The 19,739-nt window shown below is 38.5% G+C and overlaps 1 protein-coding gene across 4 annotated transcripts in view; it reads right to left on the bottom strand.

The window, feature by feature from the left end:
* Nucleotides 1-19,739, bottom strand: part of DNM3 (dynamin 3) — an 875,056-nt gene that overhangs the window by 549,878 nt on the left and 305,439 nt on the right. For all 4 annotated transcript variants that reach the window (XM_006887429.1, XM_006887430.1, XM_006887432.1 and 1 more), the window contains exons 8-10: nt 17,746-17,881; nt 15,037-15,104; nt 8,169-8,307 (exon numbers count right to left, since the gene is read on the bottom strand). In XM_006887429.1, the coding sequence (XP_006887491.1) occupies nt 8,169-8,307; nt 15,037-15,104; nt 17,746-17,881 (343 nt within the window). The remainder of the gene's footprint in view (nt 1-8,168; nt 8,308-15,036; nt 15,105-17,745; nt 17,882-19,739) is intronic.

Genomic DNA, 19,739 nt, shown 5'->3' with positions numbered 1-19,739 from the left:
AGAGAGAATAGTGCAACAATGAATGAATGGAAACCCAAAATCTCTGTAAATGTTTATGAAAATTAATAAAATATAATTATAGGGGGAAAAAAACAAACCTGCAGCTCAGCAATAAACATGAGTGTGTATAAAAAAAACCTGCTTTCTTTTCAAGAAACTTCTTCCTGAAATAGCTACTCATTCAATGCTATGAGGTCAATAGTGACTCATAACAACCTTCCATTGGGTTTCTAAAACTGTAAATCTTAACAGGAGGAGACTCCTCATTTTGCCACCTTGGAGTAACTGGTGTATTTGAACCAGTAGAGAGATATACAGCCTTTAAGTTATCAACATAACACACCAGGCCTCCATATAGTCCATTAGTATGAACAGAAATCTGGTATATATATAATAGACACACAGTCCAATGGAATAAAACTGATAGTTTAAAAACAAAGCCACACATTTCTGGTCAACTGATTTTCCCAAGAAAGATGATCCAACAGAACATGGAAATTATCGAACAATATAATTAATATCTTATGTGAGCAAAATATTGTTGAAGATCATCCAAAAACTGTTAGCACTGAACATAGTGAGAAGTTCAAGTAGATTTAGAAGAGGCCATGGCACTAGGAATATCACTGTTGATGTCAGATGGATCTTGGCTGAAAGCAAAGAATACCAGAAAAAATGTCTATTTGTTTTATTGACTCATCAATAGCATTTGACTGCGTCAATCTTAACAAATTTTGCCTAACGTTGTCAAGAATAGGAATCCCAGCACACATAATTGTGCTCATGTCAAACTTATAGACCAACAGGCTATTGTACAAACATACCAAGGGAACACTACATGATTTAAAATTAAGAAAGGTGTGCTGTCTCAAGGTTGTTGTCATCTCTCCATACTTAATCAATCTGTATCTGAGCAAAACAGTCTATGGAATTCACGTAAATATGAATCTTAAGTTGCCACTATAGTTCTCCTTGGCACAGATAAATGACTACTGCCAGCATCACATCCATTTGTTAAAGCTTCTCATTTGGGATTCTGTAAATTCTTTGTTCCTTTTATTTGCCAATGAGTTCAGCAGAGTGGGACTTCTTGTATCAGTACCATTGGTTATCAAACACATACCTCCTCCTGAAATGGTTGAACATTTAACAATACCTTTAGGTACAATAACTCTTTAATTACAATAATTCTTTGATTTTTTTGAGCATCCTGCAATACTCAATATTTTGACAATAGAATTCTCCAATATTGCAACCCAAGCTTGCATTTTTTCATCAGTTCTTTCAGCTTGAGCAATATTGTGTTCTTCCTTTTTTATTTTCTAACTCTGAAATTTTCTAATAATATTTTGTCTTCTTAAATTACCCTTTGTAATATTCTGTTCAGCATTTTAACTTCATTTCTTTCATTTACTTTAGTGAATGTTTTCTATTCAGGAAAAAATTTCTGTGCCTTCTGACACCCATTTTGGTCTTTTCTTTCTTACTTGCTATTTTAATGATATTTTACTTTCATGTATATTATTATTTTATTATTCTCATCCCACTACTCATTTATTCTGTGATTATTAGTTGTTAATTGTGCTAAATCTATTCTTGAGATGGTCTCTAAATTAAAATAAAATATACTTATGGATTCTCATAGATTAGTTTTCAGTTTCATTTCAATGCAAATTTGCAAAAGGGCAATCAACAGACTCTCTACTGTGCCAGTCAGCCCCTTCTCTATAGTCTCTTTCCAAATGTAATTGATTTGATTTTTGTGTATTCTACCAAGGGAGTCCCATGTATTTAGACATCATTTGTATTGGGGTGTTTGTTTTTTTTTTACTTTTTTAAATAAAATTTTTATTTTATACTGGTTTACCTACAAAGTTCATATACACTGTTTTTCACATCAGATCTTTTCCAATGCCTTCACCCACCCCTCCATTCATCAAATTATGTGATCCTATGATTAACCCATACCCACTCATCCTCACCCCTCTCTGCTCCTCCTCTTCCCCCTCCCCTTAGATCCGCATACACGTTTTACTTGCTATATATTTTTACAGTAATGGTCTTATACAGTATTTGTCCTTATGGGAATGAGTTAGTTCACTTAGCATAATGTTCTCCAGTCCCTCCCAAGTTAGGTAGTAATTTACAAAACCATTGCTCCTGCATTCTGCATAGTATTCCATCATGTTAAAGTACCATAATTCCTCAATCCATTAAATTTTGGTTGGACATTTAGGCTGCATAGTTTTTAAAAAGGTATTTGTAATTAATAAGGCATTAGTTTTGCAAAATAGTACCATGATATTCCCAGTATAATTTCTATCATTCTTTCCCAACCACTGATTTTTTCTTTATTTGTAACCTTCACATTCCAATCACTAGTAATTACCAATGCATGTTCATTATATGTTTCATTAATTTCAGACTGCAATAGCTTATAGGTATTTTAAATTCCTTCACCTTTGTCATTTGTGGCTGGTGCAAAATTTGAATAATATTCTTATTAATTCACAGTCTTATTAGCGGAGATATTAGTCTTCTTAACTCAGAGGCTTACTAACCAAGATAGTCTTATAAACTATTAAATGTATGCTGAGCAAATAATTCAAGAAGCTGGACTTCATGAAGAACAGTGTGGCATCCAGATTGGAGAAAGACACATCAACAACCTGTGTTATGCTGATGACACAAGCTTACATGCTGAAAGTGAGGAGGACCTTAAGAGATTGCTGCAGAAGATCAAAGACTGCAGTCTTCAATATGGATTGCATACAACAACATCAAAAAAATAAAAGTCCTCACCATTGAACTATTAGGTAACATCATGATAGGCAGAGAGAAGATTGAAACTCTCAATTATTTCACCCTGCTTAGATCTATTTTCAAAACCCTTGGCAGTCAGGAGATGTGTTACATTGGGCAAGTCGGCTGACAAGACTTTTCCAAAGCCATGAAGAGCAATGATGTCAGTTTAAAACCTAAAGTGTGTGTGAGCCAAGCCACAGTTTCTAATCACTTGCTATACATTTGAGAGCTGGACAATGAATAAGGATGACATGGGAAAAATCAATGCATTTGAGTTGTGGCATTGGAGAAAAATGCTAAATATTCCATGGATTGCCAAAACAACAAACAAATATATCTTGGAGAAAGTACAACCAGAGTGTTCCTTGGAGACAAAGATGGTGTATCTTTGTCTCACATATTTTGGACACGTTGCTAGGAGAGGCTAGTATATAGAAAGGGCCATCATGCTTGGAAAGGTGGAGGGTCAGCAAAGGTGAGGAAGGCCCTATGAGATGGAATGATACAGTGCCTGTGGCAATGGACTCAAATGTGTTGAGGGTGATAAGGATGGCAGGCTAGGACAGAGTTCAGATCTATTGTTCACCAGGGTCACTATGATTCAACAGCACTTAACGACAACTAATTAATTGTTCTTGGTCTTTCACAAAGGCTTCTGTCCTATCACTGACAGAACTGTACTTCAGGATATATCTTTCAATGCTCTTTTTGAGGATGAATGGAGTATCATTCATTTTGGGGGAGAGGGTGTTGGAGGGAATGTCATTTATCTTAAATCTATCACTCTGGGCTTAGTAGATTTTATATTTGTCTGATTCAAAATGGCCAATACCAGTCCATTTGAGCTCACTAATACCTATAGTGTCAATTTGCATGGATTCTATTTTACTTTTGATGACAGTTATAATTTTCCCTGCATCTCTACTTTACTCATTCCATGTTCTGATCATTGTGAATGTTTGCACAAGTTTCTTCTCATTTTGAGTCATGTCACATCAGTAAATGAAAGCTCTGAAAGCTTTCCTCCATCCACACCATTAAGGTCACCTCTACTTTGAATGGGACATCTTTCTCAGGCATATTTTGAGTGCTTTCCAAACAACTGGAGGGACTCAACTTTTGGCACTACAGCAGACAATGCTCTCCTGCTAGTCAAAGCCATTTTTTCAGAAGTAGGTAGCCAGTTCCCCCTTAATAATCTTAGTGTTCCAATGAAACCTGCCCACCATATGTGACCTTGCTGATGTTTATTTGTTTTTTAAATATTTTTAATCAGTTTCATACAATAATTTATATACATTGTGTTTCAACCAAGTGTACTTTGTGGTATTCAAATTTTCATTTACATTATGTTTCACACAATCATTCATATACATCATATTTTAAATAATTACTATTGATCTATGGCTATTATTACCCGGTCTTTTCAAGACCCATTGAACCTTTCCTATTGCTTCACACCCTCTCCATCCGCCCACTAATCTCTGCTATCCTCATGATTTCCACTCTTCCCCCTTGCCTGTCCCCTCACCTATTAATTCTTCCACTTTGGACACTTTTATGTTATCCTTCTATTTTACAATAATAATTTTATGATGTGTTGTTAGGAGATTGTGTTCATTCACTCAATATAATGCTCTCTAGACTCTCCCATGTTATATAGTATTTTATGAAAATGTTGTTCCTTAGTGCTGCAAAGTATTCCATTGGATGAATGTACTACAATTTTGCAATCCATTTGTTTGCTGGTGGGTATTTAAGGTTGTTTGCATTTTCTTGCTATTGTGAATAATGGTGCTATGAACATAGGTGTACATATCTCCATCTTACTTCTGATTTCCTTGGGGTATATTCCTAGCAGTGAGAAAGCTGGGTCATACAGAATTTCTATATTCAGTTATTTGAGAAAATGTCACATTGCCTTCCAAAGTGGTTTTACCATTTTATAATCCCACCAGCAGTGCATGAGAGTTCCAATCTCTCCATATCTTCTCCAACATTTATTGCTGGATGTCCAGTTAAACTTTGCTAGAGCTACTGAGTTGAGATGGTATTTCAGTTGTTTTGATTTGCATCTCTCTGGTGCCTGAGATTTTGAAAATGTCTACCTATAATCGGTTGGTCATCTTAATGTTTTCTGTTGTGAAAAGTCTTTCTATGTCATTTGCCCATTTTGTAACTGGGTTATCGGTCTTTTTCTTGTGAAGGCTCTGGTGTACACTTTCATTGTGAAACCCGTGTCTGAGATGTCATTCCTTGCTTGTATTTTAATTAAAGGTAGCATAGTTTCCAGTATCACAATATGCAAACCACCATAGTATAGCAAAGTGAGTGATTAATATATTTAGTCATCAGAGAAATGCAAATAAAAAATACAAAGAAATGTCCACTTTAGTCCAAGTACTGTTGCTACATCTAAAAAACAAAACAAAACAATGGAAAACTTGGATACTAGTAAGGATATGAAGTAAAGAGAATTTCATCCACTGCTGATAGAAGTGTAAAGTCAAAACATGTTTAGTAGTTTTCTCAAAATGTAAACTATAAAATTACCAAATGACTGCACAATTCCATTCCTAGGTATGTACTCAGAAGAAATTAAAGTAGTAATGCAAACAGACACATATATAGCAATATCCACTGTAGCACAATCCATAACATTACAGCAGTAGAATTACCTAGCTGTCCATTGAGAGATGAATGGATAAATGAGATGTAATATCTACATACAATGAAATACTATTCATCAATAAAGGAAAGCTAAATACTTATACATGCTACTACATTTAAGAACCTTAAAGAAACCTGTCGAGGGAAATAAATGAGTCACAAAAGGACAAATACAGTATAATCTGATCTCACATGAAATTAGCAAATATAAGGTACTGAAGCTTATTAATGATTACAAAAAGGAGGAAACTGCCTATAAAACACAAAGTTTCTGTTAAGGGTGACTGAAAAATCTTAAAATGGATAATGGTGATGATTGTAGAACATGATGAAAATAATCAATGCTAGTGAAATACAAATGTATAAAATTTTGATATTTTTTAAAAAACTAACAAAAGCAGAAGTATCTATACTTTCAAGAAATGCTCAAAGAACCAGTGTTAACTATCACAGAGCTCATTCTAACCTGTCTTAAACCTCATCACCAATGCCTGCCCTGTGTTTTCCAATACAAGATGTTCCTTTCACATCCCTTGGTATACACACATTCTCCGTATTTCCAGAAATTCCCTGATATTGAAGAGTTTCTCTCCCACCCTCTGTAGCAGATTCAATAGATGTCACAAGTTAGAGTTTATTAAGTGTTAACAAAATGGCCATTTATAGATAAGCTAGCATTTAGTTCACATTTATTACAGTCAATCAGTGTGTTAAATGAACTGCAGCATTAAGATAGCACCTTGTTGGATTCTTACTGAGGTGACACTATTATTATTACTTTAATATTATAAGTGTCACCATCACCATCATGCTCATTTCATAGGTAAATTAACAAAAGCAAAGGGTACCCTAGTTTAGCAATGAGGCTTGGAATTCAGGCAGTACATAGATAGGGAACACGCAGAAGTTCAAGGAGGATTTTTTAGAAGAGGCCGTGACACCAGGGATATCATTGCCGTGTCAGATGGATCCTGGCTGAAAGCAAGGAATACCAGAAGAATGCATATTTGTTGACTATGCATAGGTATTTGACTGTGCAGATCATAACAAGCTGAAGCTGACATTGAGAAGAAGAGGAGTTCCACAGCACTTACTCGGGCTCATGAGGAACCTATACTTGGATGACGAAGCTGCTGTGCAAACAGAGCAGGGGTACACTGCATGGTTTAAAATTGAGAAGGGAGTGTGTCAGGGTTGTATTATCTCTCCATAGCTATTCAATTTGCATGCTGAGCAAATTGCCTGGAAAGTTGGACTCTGAAGAAGAGTGTGGCATCAGAATCAGAGGGAGATTCATTAATAACCTGTGTTATGCAAATGGCACAACACTGCTTGCTGAAAATGAGGAGAACTTGAAGCACTTGTTGCAGATCAAGGAATGCAGCCTTAGGTGTGGATTAGATCTCAATGTCAAGAAAACAAAGATTCTTACCACTGGACTGATACACAGCATCATGATGGACGGAGAAGATATTAAAACTGTCAACAGCTTCATCCTCTTTGGATCCACAAGTAACACCCTTGGTACCAGCAGTTAGGAAATAAGGAGACACATTTCACTGGAAAAATCTGCAGTTAGGGACCTTTCCAGTTTGTTGAGGAATAATGATGTCAGGTTGAGGACTAAGGAGTGTCTGATTCAAGCCATAGTCTTTCAGATCCCTTGCTATGCATCTGAGAGCTGGACAAGTAAAAAGGATGGCAAAAAAAGAATTGGCGCCTTTGAGCTGTGATGTTGGAGAAGAGCACTGACCATCCCATGGAGGGCCAAGAGAACAAACAGATATGTCTTGGAGAGGGGAAAATCTGAGTGCTCTTTGGAGGCAAGAATGATGACGCTTACCTTCACATACTTTGGACATGTTGCTAGGAGCGGCTATTCCTTGGAGAGGGACATGACGCTGGAAGGGGTGGAGGGTCGGTGAAGGAGAGGAAGATCCTCAACCACCTGACTGACATGGTGACTGCTACAGTGGGCTCTTGTGTGTCAGGCAGTGTGAGGAAGGCACAAGATCGGACAGGGTTCAGATCTTTTGTTCATAGGGTAGCTATGAATCATACTCGACTTGACAGCACCTAACAAGAAGAATCATTTTACTAGTGGCCTAATGTTAGGAATCTATGCTGTAATCCCCAATAAAAGTGGTTCCAAACAGCCAGCTGCTCCATAGGAGGATAGGCAATCTCATCTCATGCTGTTAATGGCTGCTGGAGGGTCAAATATGGGTCAGTTCCAATTTAACAGTATTCAACAACAGCAATCATTTCACTGCACTGCCCCTTTCACACTACCAACCTCAAGTGGATTTCATTAATAACTTAGAAGAGGATCCACTCCCTTTCCTTTAACAGTTAGTTATCCCATAAATGTGCCATAGGAAAAATAATCATTTAGAGCAGTCATTTTGCTTATTCTAAAGTTATTTTTTAACTGATTAAGCCGAAAAGGCAAAAGAGTAACTGAGAAAACAATACTCTTCCTGGAATAAACCACCATAATAGAACAGAATGATAGAAGACAATACAATATGTCCATCTATCATGAAAGCACTTCCCACTCAGTGCCTTCCACAATCCTTCCTCCTGGACAAACTTCTGTAACAAAGTGAGAAGGGTCAAAGAAAGAGGGTCACAGCAGGATAAGAAAGTGGCAAAATCAAGTCATTACTTGTAGAAAAGTTGGTCACACTTACTTTTTTGGTGCATTTTTTGACAGTGTTGATTAATTCTTGTATTACTAGATCTACACTCTTCAAAGAAGGTCCTTTCAGCTTCACAATTTGTTTTTTTACAATAGCTTCAAATGCCATGTCTGGAGTGAACAATCCTGTCCTGAATATAATAAAGAAAACAATATATTGGATTTTTTTAAATTGAGTAATACTGAATAACCTTAAAAATATTTAACTTTAGATGTCACTTAAAATGTAAGCATGTAATAATACTCAATTTTAGAAAGTAGTGATTTGTTCTAATCATAGTACCATTTACAGTATCTTCCATACTGTTGTTGCTGTTGTTGATTGCCTTCAAGTTGGGTATGATTCATAGCGACCCTAAGAACAAAAGGCCTGAAGCCTTTCTACAATTACCAACATTTATCAAAGTTCATAGAGTTTCTGGAGACATGTTGTTTAGGGAATGGATGCCACTTGTTAGTCTATCATAAATAGCAACCTGTGAATTACCTAAAAACAGTTGTTTAAAATGTTTTCATATAAGAACATGTACTATGGTTCTTAACTATTATATTTAATTGTAATTTGTCTCATCTCACTGACTCATAGTAGTGACAAACAATATTAAAAGTGAAGTTCTATAGTTAAATTCCTATTTCTAAAGTACTCCAAAAGCAATCTTCTTTTTGTCCACTGAGGAATAGCAAATAATTCCAACTCATTTACACACAGAAACAGCAAAGTTCCTAGACTCTAAAATCTATTCTGAACTATATTATAGAGAGTACCGTGGTCCCCAATAGGAGGCTCTGGAGTCCTGAGAGTAGAAGTTCCTCACTATCTAATTATTCCAATCTCCTCCCGTGTAATTAACTGCATCTAAACACCCACTGGAGGATCAGCTAGGGGTCAGTTCTGACTCGACAGAACATAACAACAGCAACAACAACAATCAAAACTTTAGTAAATTATTTTAACATTCCATAATCCCTAAATAAAAATATAAAACAGCAAAAACAACAAATGACAGCCAAATAAGTGAGTAAGTGTCACTTTTGGATAGAATTAGTTCAAATGGATTTCAAAACAATACTAATTTCACACTAGGGAAAAAAAATCTCAAAAAAGCAGTGATATCCAATTCTCAGAAAAGTAGTGATATCCACTCTCGATTGATAAAAGGTGAAAACACCTACTTGAATTGGAAGAGAAGGCCAACAGAGAAAAGTCACAATAAGAAAGAACCTTGAATCCTGAGCATCAGTCATGCTGAAAGACTTGCAGGCAATGGCTGAGTTCATTTGATCCTTTCTATGCCTAGACGACTTTCTTCCTCTCCCTATCTCACACCTCTTTATGTGCTTCATTTCTTTTCCTTCATTATTCATTTCTGTGGCTCCTTCATTAGGACGATTTCCTAACATATTCCTTACCCCACTTTTCAGTCAATGCTTCCTCTGATCATTTGCTTAACACTCACTTCTCTACTTCTAATTGTACTAATTATACCTCCTCACATTTTCAACCTAATCCTTCCACAATGGATACCGAAGAGGACAGAAACTGCATTAAAATTCTCTCTTAATGGGATGTTTATCTTCCTTTCTGTTAGGGTTCACCTCTCCTTTTAATTACCCTCTATTTCAGGTAAACTGAACTGTGTGCCTTTCTACAAATATACTGATGTTCTTGTTGTTGTTGTTACGTGCCGTCAAGTCAGGTGCAATTCATAGTGACCCTATGTACAACAGCCCTAAACCCTGCTCTATCCTGTGCCAACCGCATCGCCTCTGACACACTCATCCCGACTACCCCTGTCACTGAATCAATCCACCTCATAGAAGGTCTTCCCCTCTTGAACTGGCTCTCCACCCTCCAAAGCATGATGTCCCTCTCCAAGGACCTGTCCCTCCTTACAATATGTCCAAAGTATGTCAGACAAAGCCCCAAAATCCTTGCCTAAGGAGCAGCCTGCTTTAACCCCCTCCAGGTTGAAACTGTTTGTTTTATTGGCAGTCCATGGTACATTCAATACTCTTCTCCAGCACCACAACTGAAAGGCATCAATTCTCCTTCTATCCTTCCTAGTCACTGACCAACTCTGATGCATAACAAGTGATTGCAAAGCTCATAGCCTGTATCAGACACATCTTAGTCTCCAGAGTGACAACATTGCTCTTCAGTACCCTGGAAAGGTCCCTAACAGCAGACTTTCCCATCGCAATGTGTTTTTTGGGTGTTTTGTTTTGTTTTGTTTTGTTTTCCTTTTTTTGTTGTTGTTTATTATTTTTGTGTGGTGTACCGTCAAATCAGATCTGACTGGTACAGGAGGAGATTGTCCCTCCTTCCCTGGCAGAGCATCTGGTGGATTCGAACCATGCGCCTCTGGGATTGTAGTTGCAGCTCCTTGCCACTAGGCCACCAGAGCTCCCCCGCAATGCGTTTTTTTATTTCCTGACCACTGATACCAAGAGTGCTGACCATGGAGCCAAGCAGATTAAAGCTGTTAACAATCTCAATCTCTTCGCCATCCATCCTGATGCTGCCAATTGGTCCAGTGGTGAGAATCTTTGTCTTCTTGACATTGAGCCTCAGTCCATACTGAAGGCTGCAGTCTTGACTCTCTGCAGCAAGTACATGAGGTCCTCCTCAGTTTCAGCAAGCAGGGTTGTGTCACCTGCATAACGCAGATTGTTGATAGATCTTCCACCAATCCTGATGCTACACTTCTCCTCATAGAACCCAGCCTCTCAGGTAATCTGTTCTGCATACAGGTTGAAAAGGTATGGAGATAGGACACATCCCTGGCGTACACCTTTCCCAATTTTGAACCAGGCAGTGTTTCCCTACTCTGTTCTGAGATGGGCTCTTGGTTCAAGTATATGTTTCTCATTAGCATGATCAATTGTTCTGGGATTCCCATTCTTCTCAGAGTCAGCCACAGTTTGTTATGATCCACGCAGTCAAATGCCTTTGCATAATCAATGAAACACAGGTAGACATTCTTCTGGTATTCCCTGCTTTCAGCTAAGATCCATCTCACATGAGCAATATCCCTAGTACCACGACCCCTTCTAAACCCATCCTGGATTTCTGGTAGTTCTCTGCTGATGTGCTGTTCCAGTTGTTTTTGGATAATCTTCAGTAGAATCTTGCTTGCATGTGAAATCAATGATATTGTTCTATAGTTTCTACACTTTGCTTCTTTGGAATGGGAACAATTATAGATCTCTTCCGGTCACTTGGCCAACTGGTTGTTCTCCAGATTTCTTGGCACAACTTGGTGAGCACCTCCATGGCAGCATCTGTTAGCTGAAATATGTCAGGTATACCATCCATTCCTGGGGCGTTATTTTTTGCTATTTCCTTCAAAGTAGCTTGAACTTGTTCCTTCATCACCATAGGCTCACCATTTCATGGTAATATTTTGCTTTGTCATCCCATGCTGTCCTTTGGAATCTTCTATTCAGTTCTTTAGTATCTTGAATTCTTCCTTGTGTTTTGGCTTCTCTGCACTCCAATGCAATCTTCAGAGCTTCTTCTGACACCCATTTTGGTCTTTTCTTCCTCTTCTTTGTAATGACCATTTGCACTTTTCCTGGATGATACATTTGATATCCTCCCACAACTCATTAGGTCTTCGTTCATTAGTGTTCAAGGCCTAAAACCTGTTCCTGAGATGGTTCTGAAATTCAGATGGGATGAACTCAAAGTCATGTTTTGGTTCCAGTGGATTCAGTTTAATTTTCCTCAGCTTCAGCTTGAACTTGCATATGAGTAGTTGGTGGTCTGTTCCACAATCAGCTCCTGGTCTAGTTTTCACAGCTGATATTGAGCTTCTCCAGCGTTTCTTTCCACAGATGTAATCTGATTCCTATGCTCACTATCAGGTGAAATATTAGATTTTAATCTCTTTGTGCTAGTCACTGCAACTTTGAGTCTGTCCAAATTCCAATTGTACTTTAAAACCCAGATATAAAACTAAACACATACACAAAAATTTCCACTTTCAGAAAGAGCTTGCTTCTCTGAATCCCAACATTTACTTTTTTAATAGCAATGGTCTGGACACATATTTCAGTGCCATTACTGCCAGAGTACAGAGTCCCTACCCCAGTTTCTAACTGAAAGATTGAAGTGTAAATGTGGTGGAGCTCTGTGATCTGCAGATCCACTCCTTCTGTTACATGGGGTCACTATGAGTCAGAATCAACATAAGAGCCCCCAAACAACAAAACAACAATTTCATGGGTTCATGTATAACCTGGTGAATACTATCTCCATCCTTTGGTCTTAGTAATTGCCACTCAAAGTGAGCAAAATAGGAAAGAAGAAGAAAAAAATCTATTCTAGCAGATCCTTAGTAGACAAATGTGGCCTCTATATTTAAAAAATGTGAGTCAAATAAGAACAGAACTTTTCAAATGTAATAGTAAGTTTAGCAGCTTAAATAATCATATCATTAGTATGTCTTCTATTCCAAAACACTGTGCACCTTTTCTCATCTTACAGGCCCAGAGAAATTACAACTGTTCTTCATTGTTGAAAGGCATGCAAACCAGAAACTTAAAGTGCTGGATGACTGAGCTTTTATTTGTTGTATTTAACAAAAAATATAATTGGTTAGGAGTTTTAAAAGCCAATAAAAGCACTACACTTCACTAAGTAAAAATCCCTGTGGTTCTCAAAACTTTATTTGGTTCCACTCGAGGGTAATCTTCTTCTTCTTGGGTTCTTTCTAGTCCCAACACAGTCTCAATTTGTTCTTTAGCTGAAACTGAAACACAATAACAACAGAAAGAAGACCTCTCCTTCCTGGATGGTCATGTGCAAAGATAACCTACGTCTTACAAACGTGTATTTAATTCACCTCAGTTTAATGCTGTTGTTGCTGTGAGTTGCCTCATGTGTATCAGAGTATTGCTGTGCTTCTCAGGGTTTTTAAGGTGGGGAACTTTTGGAAGCAGATAGACATCTTCCAAGATACCTCTGGGCTTGAACCACCAACCTAATAGCTGAATTTTAATTATCTATTCCACTCAGGGATTCTTTCCATTTGAAATTGTTGTGGTTGTTATATGCACTGAGTCAATTATGAGTCACAACGACTCCATGAACAATAGCTCTGAACTCTGCCCTATCTTGAGCCAATTCCACTGTGTCTGACATGCCTGTACCCATTGCCACAGTCACTGTGTCAATCTATCTCATCCAGGGTCTTCGTCTCCTGTGCTGACCCCACTACCTTATTAATCATGAGATTGTACACAGCTTTAGTTTGCTTGGCTCCATAGTCAACAGTCTTGGCACCAGCAGCCAGGAAATTAAAAGGCGCATTGCCATGGGAAAGTCTGCTGTTGGGGACCTCTCCAAAGTGCTGAAGATCAATGGTGTCTCTTTGGAGACTAAGGTGCATCTGATACAGGCCATGGTCTTCACAATCACCTGTTATGCATCAGAGAGTTGGACAATGACCAAGGAGGATAGAAGGAGAATTGATGCCTTTGAGCTGTGGTGCTGGAGAAGAGTATTGAGAATACCATGGACTGCTAGGAAAACAAACAGATTTGTCCTGGAAAGGGTTAAACTGGCTGGCTCCTTGGAGGCAAGGATTCTGAGGCTCCGTCTAACATACTTTGGACATGTTGTGAGGAGAGACCGGTCCTTGGAGAGGGACATCATGCTTGGGAGGGTGGAGGGACAGCGCAGGAGAGGAAGGCCCTCTGTGAGGCGGATTGATTCAGTGATAGGGATAATTGGGATGGGAGTGTCAGAGACAGTGCGATTGGCACAGGACAGAGCGGAGTTTAGGGCTGTTGTACATAGGGTCACTATGAGTCGTAGGTAACTCGACGGTACATAACAACAACAACAACATCCTTCTCCAATGACTGGCCCCTCCTTGGTAATACACCCAAAAGATGTGGGATGGAGCTTCACAATCCTTGCTTCCGAGGAGCAATTTGGTTTCACATCTCCAGGACAGACCTTTTTGTCCGCTTGGCATTTCATAGTATATTCAATACTCTTCTCTAATATGGTCCATCAAATGTTTAGCCTTCTATACACGACCTCAAGACATGTGTTTTAAATTCCTCTTTTTCTATCATAGTTCTTTAAAAGGAAGTAAATGGAAATAATCCCACATTATATAAGAGGGAAATTGGAGTTATAAGAGTTACCCCACTCCACTCTCCCAGCCTCACATTCTCTGCACTCTTATCTACATTTGACATTCCAGCCAAGTTGCATGACTCCTGGTTCTGAGAATAATACATCCAGTACTTTTTCACCTCTTTATCTTTGCTCACACTGCCACTTCCTATGGAGAAGTTTTTCCTTCACCCTGCTCAGCCTCAACAATGTCCAATAAACCCTTTTATCCCCTAAAGTCATACTGCATCCCACAGATTCCATGTCCATGCAAACACACACAGCACACCTTTGACTACTGAGAGTATTCCTGCTCTCCACACAGGCAAGTTTTAACTCAAAAGTTTCCACTTCTATTAATCTTTCCCAATGATACTCCACAACTCCAAGCAAAATTAATCTGCTTTTCCTCTGTGCAAGTAATGATAACTTGAAAGTACAGTGAGCCTCTCTCACTAAAATATAAAGCTCTTGAGAACGGAGTCTTGCTTGCTTGTCTGTGTCTCCTTTCTTGTGACAAGCACCATGCCCTGAGTGTTCTGTTTTGTTTTTAATTTAAAAGACTATGAAAAATTACTATTTAGTCCCAATTCAGACTTCCTATTTCTTCCTCCCATCCCTGGATTCTATTCTGTTCAGATGATGAAAAGCCTACTTTACTAACCATTAATGAGCATTGGTTTTCGTTTGGTAGCATTAACTAGAGGGGGGAAAAATGTGAACCACTTGCCTGATGCCGTGTATGTTTTTGATTGCATAGCTTATTTCTCTTCGCAATTCTTTCTCATTGAACTCCATCTGCAGATGCAAAATGAGCTGTGGTTATGATACCTTTGAATAAGAATAATGTTGAATACTAAAGAATGAAAATAACTCTACTTAGCTATTAATAAATGGATATTCATGTCTCTCTTAACTTAAACCCAGATGGTCAAAACATCTGTTGATATAAAGTTCAAGGTAGCATAGAAGGGTAGGGATTTCTGGGAGTTAGAGTGGAATGAATTTTTAACTCTGCAATAGGTAAGTAGTCCTCTGAATAAAGGATCCCTTCTTGACACTGATGTTGCCATTCATTTGACGTACATAATTCTTCCCTTTTTTGCAGAATATACCAAAATTGACAGTACAAACAAATGCACAAAGGAATGTGTCACCTGACGAGCACAGTAGTACAGTTCTCTGGAGACTAACAAGTTCTCTGGAGACTAACAAGTTCTCTGGCTCGTTTTCCTCCCTGGCGATTTGAACCAGCTGGGTTCAAGGCCTCTTTAGGAAAGAAAATTAATGATGCTAACGGAGGACAGAATGTCATACAGACATTGCCCAGGAGTTCTAGATTTCTAAAATTTATTTGAATGTGGGGTTAAAGTATCACAGAGCTTAGGCCTGGAGAGGATATCAAAAGAGTATTCTGTTGATCGTCTGACTTCTGAGATTCAGCTTCTCTAGCCTCACTGTCTATCCTCTCTCCCCATCACAAGCCAAACCATAAAACAATGAACTGTCTTACTGTACTACTGAGGCTCCCTGGCTTCACAGCTCAGACCTTTTAACAGTCCTGTCTGGACTGCTTTCTTTCCAATTCTTTCTATTCCTTTCTAATTCATTGCTCATCCTTCCAAATACAGCTTGGAATCCAGCTTCTTTTATGCACTGAGGTTTAACTCATGTCCATGGGCTGTTTTCACAGCACCATGTACTGAAGTTTGCTATGTTTAACATATTTTAATGAAATTATCTACTTGTCTGCCTCCCACACCAGTATATAAGCATCCTTTTTTCTGCAGGTGAGACGAGTAGCTCAGCCTCTAAAACTTGTTTATCGCCTACTCCCATGGCCATCGAGTGATCCTAGCTCAGGCAACCCTCCATCGGGTTTCTGAGCCAATAAATCTTTATGAGAAGAGACTGCTCATCTTTATTCAGTCGAGCAGCTAGTAGATTTGCGCCATTTACATTTTGGTTAGCACTGTGAAACGGTATGGCTCCTTTTTAGGTTCCTACAGCATGTCCAAACAGAACTCTTGATTCAAATCCCCACACAAACACAGCTTTCATGAGGCTCCTTTCCTTAATGGTCCCTACTGTTCACTCAGTTTAGCAAGGCAAAACTTTCTCCCAAACACTTCTCAGTTAAAGTATTAATGACCCAACCTCCAAAATCCCATCTACCCATTTTCCTCCATCATCTCTTTTCCAGAAGCACTTTTACTGTGAAGTCAAGGAATCTTAAGCTTCAGGGTCTCTCCTTTGTACAATCTTCTCCCAAGACCTGGGGCCTACTTGTGGGTTTATATCTGGCTTCCTAAAGGGGGTTCTCAAAATTGTTTAAGTTTCATTATCGTTAGTTGTGGTCAGTTCAGTTCCAATTCCTGGCAACTCTGTGAGTGCAGAGTAGAACTGCTCTGCAAGGCTTCCAAGGCTGGTGGGACCTTTCAGAAGCAGATCACCAGGCTTGTTTTTCCAAGGTATCTCTGGGTACATTTGAACCACAAACCTCTCAGTGAATCTATACAACTTTATCATGTAAACAACCTCGGAACTTGATGTATAAGCCTCAGACACCACCTCTGCTCTTGTCTTACTGCTTTTCCTCATCTCATTTATCCTCCTGAAGTAATTCTTCCCCTTTAGAATCCAACAGGGATAGTCTTCTTTTAAAATTAACTCAAGTCCTATCTTAGTTCCAACACTCCGATGTCTTTGTTTGGTTAACATAAATACTTCACTACAAACCAGAAAGGCTGCATGAACTGGGAACTTCCTTCCTTTCCAAATTAATTTCTGACCTGTCTCCCTTTAGTCGGCTCTGCACCAGCACATGTGTTCTTCACCTGCCACACTTATTCCTCCCTGAGGGCCACACCCTCGTCTACTTCCTCTTCCACCAACAGTCCTCTTTCCTAGAGCTTCACACGCTGCCTCCTACATGTCATTCTGATCAGGATTTAGAAGGCCTACACCCAGAGAGGCTTTCCTCAAAACCCCATTGGAAGAAGCTTGCCCAGCTTCTCCTTCTTAAATCACTTTACCACAATAAATCACTTGGTATTTTCTTATTTTGTCTATTTGTTCATTTCCTGTCTTTCCTCACTAGGTGAACATTCCCTGTCTTCATCAATAGAATCACTGGAAATCCATCATACAGTGTGACCTCAAGAAATATTTTTTTAATTATTTAGAAAACAAATGAACATGAGAGTAACTCAATAGTTTTTGCCAAAGTGATTCAAAAGTAGTAAAATCCCATAAAATACAATCAAAACCATCACTGAAAAATGTTTCCTCCTGAATTTTTTTGCCTAAGTATATTTTTTTTCTGTTTGTTTATTTGAGGGAACTATCTTAGTCCACATGACTCAAAATAGTTTATCAACAGTTGTGTAAACAAAATACAGAAATTAAGAAAAAAACACAAAAAACATTCAGTACAAACCTTTACTATCTCAAATGGAAAGCGTTCATGGAAAATACGATTGATTTTAGCACCACCTGAAAGTTCAAGAGTATCTACTTGATCTCCTGAGCCTTCAATTCTCTTCTCAAAATCCACAGCAAACTGCTGGACCATCCTACAATCATGAAAGAAAAAGAAATTCAAGGTTTAAGATAAAAGGTCTTACACTCTATTTTGAATTTACTATAGTTATCCTTCAAAATTCTTTTCCTGGTGTTTTTAGTGTCACCTGCTGGCAGTTTCAAAATTGCACTCTATTCAGCACTCAAAACATGATTATATCAAATGCACATTACTTATATTTCTGTCAGACACTCAGAGTAAATATTTTCAATATCTTTGTCATTAAATGCATTGTCCATTTGGTTGCAAATATAAAATAGAAAGCAGAGAATCTTAAATTAAAACAAAAAGTTAAACAATGCAATTTCATACACCTTAACTCATTGTCATTGAATCAGAACCAACTCATAGTTCATTTTCCAGTAAGATTTTGGAGGCTGTAAGTCACATAGGAAGAGACTGTCCATCATTCTCTCTTGGAACCACTGGTGGATTAGAACTACCAAAGAGGCATCACTTTTGCGTGAGCAGCACAACTCCCTATGGGCAAAAATTTCTATAGAATGGTCAAATGCACCTTGACTCTATATCAACCTCACCTAATGCTCCAACTTCTCCAGTCAAGTCCACAATGTACTTTTACTTCTAATCACCATTCCAAATTCAACCTCTTCTTGGTCTCTGCACTTGAGTAACCAGGCTCAAAGTATCCAAACCTTCAATTCCAGCCCATGACTCTCAGAAGAGTCACTGGCTCATATAACCCACTGTCTACTGAATATTCATCTTTTCTTTGCTTCCTTGATCTCAATGTGCCCAAAGTTGAGTCCATAATTAATTTTTTCCTAGGCTGCTGATTCTCTTGCATTCACGAATTTCTCCTCAAGTAAATGGCACCACCAAGCCTCAGCAGGACACGTGAGAGTGCCCTGCAGTGCTTTTCCCCCCTCACCTCTATGTCCTGAGAACGATTACAGGTTTTCCACTCCACTCCCTTTTTATCCCTCAATTGTTAGATCTTTCTCTTCATCCTCCCTGGGCCTGCCTATTACTACAGATTTCAACACTTCTGGAATTACTGAAATCACCTGTGAATAGCTATCATGCTTTCAGATTTTTCCTTGTCCCAATCAGAGCTCACCCTCTCGGGCTAATGCAAATTCATGATTCACTTATCCCTCTAATACTAGCTCCAGCCTTATTTTTCAGTCACTCTCTATTAACTTTATAATGCTTTAAAATATAACCCAAGAATCTTCTTGGTTTGGCCCTGATTCTTCATCTCTTATCACTTAAATACTTTCACCTTCAGAGCCAACCACACAGAAGCTACTTGCAGTTATAAACATGCCATTTCCCTATGCTTTTACACTTCTTTGATTTTTCTGGTCGAACATCATTCTCTCTACCTCTTGCCTCCAGTTAATTGATGTACTGAGAGACTCAACTTAAGTATTAATTATAAGAAACTTTTATGACTCACTCACCAACACAGTTCATGTTTGCCCGGATCGAGGACCCCTCCCTTTATTCCCTTATATTTCCAGCATTGAACTTAGTATAGCATGTGACTACTGCTTGTGCATCTATAAGTCTCTCCCTTAAAGAAAAGGATCAGTTTCTTAATCTGACCCTGTTCAACATATGAAAGCTAGTAAATAAACACATATTACATTAATGAACACTGCTATGCATGGTTCAAAATTGGGAAGGGCGTACGTCAGGGATGCATCCTATCTCCATACCTTTTCAACCTGTATGCAGAACAGATCATCCAGGAGGCTGGGCTCTATGAGGAGAAATGTGGGGTTAAGATTGGTGGACGATCTATCAACAATCTGCATTATGCAGATGACACAACCCTGCTTACTGAAACTGAGGAGGACCTGAAGCGCCTGCTGCAGAGGGTC

Source organism: Elephantulus edwardii, unplaced genomic scaffold, assembly GCF_000299155.1.
Source record: "Elephantulus edwardii isolate Elephantulus edwardi_28Jun2011 unplaced genomic scaffold, EleEdw1.0 scaffold00057, whole genome shotgun sequence".
Lineage (NCBI taxonomy): Eukaryota > Metazoa > Chordata > Mammalia > Macroscelidea > Macroscelididae > Elephantulus > Elephantulus edwardii.
Note: the sequence above shows the minus strand (reverse complement) of the source record. Positions and strands in the feature narration are given on the sequence as shown.